The following is a 3,776-nucleotide window of genomic DNA, read 5'->3' on the forward strand; positions in this document are numbered from 1 at the left end:
GTTCTCAGTCGCATCGGTGCATTTCTCAGATCAGCACTGAAATTCTCAAAAATGTTTGACATTCTCATCTCATCCCCTGAACAGCAATGTCTCATTCTTTTTATCATTTTGCAAATGCTTGTGCACAGTCATGCTAAATTATATGAACAATTGTCCAATGTTTAGTTTGTTACCCCATGTTGGTCATTTTTTCTAATACCACAGATAGGTGGAGAATAGTCATAGAATGATCAATCAGGAAACAGGCTTTATTCTTGTAATGATGCACATCAAGGGAGAGAGGAAGGTTTCACTCAGCAGATTCACCTGTGTCTCTGATCTGACTTCATAACTAAGATCTGCGTCAGGTTGTCACAAGGAAGAACCGTAGGCAGTGGGCTTGTTTCCGAGACAACAGGCTTAGCTTTAGCTAACATACCTAGCCAGCCATGCATCTATGAGCTGCTTTATAATGAGTAAACAATAGAAACACTGCAAACGTATAAATTAGCTAATCTAATTATAGTGTAGGGCTCGTCGTCGCTTGATGTTTACTGTCGAGCTCGTCTGGCACTCATTTGTGTAGGTTCAGTGTCCTCAACCTGGAGGCCCGTGTGAGCTTCGAGTCTGGGGAGGGGGTAGACAAGACAAACCTTTCCAATATTTTGAGTTTGGAAGGCAGTGGCATTTTTAAAAGCTTGGCTTCCGGGCTACATGTTGCTCCTTTAAGGATGATTCAAGAAATGCACCAAAGCAACTGAGAAATACATTAACACCTCTGGTAGAAAGTACAAATACTACTGTTGCTGCTGCTATAAATATTACAATATTACAACTAATACTTTTACTATTATTACTACTACTAATAATAATAATAATGTTTTTCATAATAATAATACACACGACATAGTGGTTTGTTTTTACTCACAACTTTTATTCAATCAGTGCCTAGTTGTTCCAGTCATGTAAAGGTGCCCTTGGGTTAGAAATGACCTCTTGTCAGGATGACAAGATGAGTGAGAAAGTAGGAGGGGGCAAATACATATTCATCACATCATGATGACATGGGAAGAGGCTGCTAGCAGGAATGGGAATAATGTGTGTTTTTGTATGTGTGTGTGTGTGTGTGTGTTTCTGTTTGTGTGTGTGTGTTTCTGTTTGTGTGTGTTTCCGTGTGTGTTTTTCTGTGTGTGTTTCAGTGTGTGTGTGTGCGCGTGTATGAGTTGCAGTGGAAAGACCAGTGCTTCAGCACAAGCACTACTAATCTCTAACTCAATCACAACGTAGACCATAATCACCGAAAAACAACATGGACCCCTACGGGCAGCGGGGAGAAAGGACTGGACCAAGGAAAAGATATGCAGTACTTATGTGAGGCTGATGGAAAGAATATGAGAAATGGATAGAGATGAAGGGAAAGAGGAGTGGAAGAGAGGAGAAGAGAGGGATGAGAAGGAGAAGTCTAGGCCTGGGCCACCTCCTCCTCGCCGTCCTCCTCAAACTCGCCCTCCTCAGCGGTGGCGTCCTGGTACTGCTGGTACTCGGACACCAGGTCGTTCATGTTGCTCTCCGCCTCGGTGAACTCCATCTCGTCCATGCCCTCGCCGGTGTACCAGTGGAGGAAGGCCTTGCGGCGGAACATGGCGGTGAACTGCTCGGAGATGCGCTTGAAGAGCTCCTGGATGGCGGTGCTGTTGCCGATGAAGGTGGCGGCCATCTTGAGGCCGCGGGGCGGGATGTCGCAGACGGCGGTCTTCACGTTGTTGGGGATCCACTCCACGAAGTAGCTGCTGTTCTTGTTCTGCACGTTGAGCATCTGCTCGTCCACCTCCTTCATGGACATGCGCCCGCGGAAGACGGCAGCCACCGTGAGGTAGCGACCGTGGCGCGGATCGCAGGCGGCCATCATGTTCTTGGAGTCGAACATCTGTTGGGTGAGCTCGGGCACGGAGAGGGCGCGGTACTGCTGGCTACCCCTGCTGGTGAGGGGGGCGAAGCCGGGCATGAAGAAGTGCAGACGGGGGAAGGGCACCATGTTGACGGCGAGTTTGCGGAGGTCGGCGTTGAGCTGGCCAGGGAATCGCAGGCAGGTGGTCACCCCGCTCATGGTGGCCGACACCAGGTGGTTGAGGTCGCCGTAAGTGGGCGTGGTGAGCTTGAGCGTGCGGAAGCAGATGTCGTACAGCGCCTCGTTGTCGATGCAGTAGGTCTCGTCTGTGTTCTCCACCAGCTGGTGGACGGACAGCGTGGCATTGTAGGGCTCCACCACGGTGTCAGATACCTTGGGCGAGGGCACCACGCTGAAGGTGTTCATGATGCGGTCGGGGTACTCTTCGCGGATCTTGCTGATGAGCAGGGTGCCCATGCCTGAGCCGGTGCCACCGCCCAGGGAGTGGGTGAGCTGGAAGCCCTGCAGGCAGTCGCAGCTCTCGGCCTCCTTCCTCACCACGTCCATCACGGAGTCCACCAGCTCTGCCCCCTCCGTATAGTGGCCCTTGGCCCAGTTGTTTCCGGCACCACTCTGACCTAGACGGGGCGCAGAGGAGGTATGAGACATGCTGGAAACATCCTGAATACTTTAGCACATTAGCATGCTAGCATGTGGAGCCATTTTCAGATCATGACACATTTTCTTTGTGTAAAGGAATGAGAGCATGTGATGCTATCTTCCACTCACACCATGTAAACAACATTAGCATATTAGCAAGAGGAATGTAAAACATGTTGGCATCATTTTAGCATCATATAAAGGAATGTGAAAACATTTTAGCATCATATAAAGGAATGTGAAAACATGTTAGCATCATATAAGGGAATGTTAAATATGTAAGCATCATGGAAGGGAGTGTAAAATGTGTTAGCATAATGTTAGCTAATGTAAAATATGTTATATGTTATATTGGTAAATATGTCAGCATGTGAAGTGACCAGTAGAGAAGCATCAAGATGTACTGGGTAAACCAAAGGATTTAATGGTAAAACAAAGTGATCAACATGTTCAAACTAAAATTTAGGTTTTTGTGTCAAGAGAGACTGAGGAATGCATAATTTAAATGCAGGTCTCCAAAACAAGATGACTGAAAATACTATGTATTTAGACACATCAATACAAATACAACAAAAACAGAACATGATATTTCACACTTTGTAGAGGAGGGCTGCTGCAACAGAGTTAAACATCTGCATGTCTATTCACAAGCATTTTTTGTTGTGCATAGTCCTATGACCACTACTAGAAACACAAGACAAGTCACAAAGACACGATTGGTGAAGTTGTCTGATTTTATCAAAGGGTTGGGGGTGGGGACGGGGGACGTACCAAAGACGAAGTTGTCTGGCCTGAAGATCTGCCCAAAAGGTCCAGAGCGGACTGAGTCCATCGTTCCGGGTTCCAGGTCCACGAGGATGGCGCGTGGAACATACTTGCCTCCTGAGAACAGAAACACACACAGATTCCAGCTGGCTCAGTTGTGTCAGAACAGAAAACCCACTCAGACACATACACACACTGAGACAAAGACACTAATATAATAATAATAATAATAATAATATACTAACCTGAAGCACTAGTTCATGTTACTTATAGTGAGCGTGCCTGTGTGTGTGCGTGGGGTGTGTGTGTAGGGGGTGGGGGTGTGTGTAGGGTTGATTGCTTGTTACTATGGTACGCACCTGAGGCTTCATTGTAGTAGACGTTGATCCTGTCCAGCTGCAGGTCACTGTCCCCATGGTAACTTCCTGTGGGGTCAATTCCATGCTCGTCGCTGATCACCTCCCAGAACTGAGGACGAGAGAGA

The 3,776-nt window shown here is 47.3% G+C and overlaps 1 protein-coding gene across 1 annotated transcript in view; it reads right to left on the reverse strand.

The window, feature by feature from the left end:
• Window positions 1-892: 892 nt before the first annotated feature.
• The window catches only part of zgc:65894 (uncharacterized protein LOC335798 homolog), a 3,906-nt gene continuing 1,022 nt past the window's right edge, over window positions 893-3,776 (reverse strand). The window contains exons 2-4 of the mRNA XM_031562542.2: window positions 3,652-3,760; window positions 3,299-3,409; window positions 893-2,505 (exon numbers count right to left, since the gene is read on the reverse strand). Coding sequence (XP_031418402.1) covers window positions 1,442-2,505; window positions 3,299-3,409; window positions 3,652-3,760 — 1,284 coding nt within the window. The 3' untranslated portion in view covers window positions 893-1,441. The remainder of the gene's footprint in view (window positions 2,506-3,298; window positions 3,410-3,651; window positions 3,761-3,776) is intronic.

Source organism: Clupea harengus, chromosome 24, assembly GCF_900700415.2.
Source record: "Clupea harengus chromosome 24, Ch_v2.0.2, whole genome shotgun sequence".
Lineage (NCBI taxonomy): Eukaryota > Metazoa > Chordata > Actinopteri > Clupeiformes > Clupeidae > Clupea > Clupea harengus.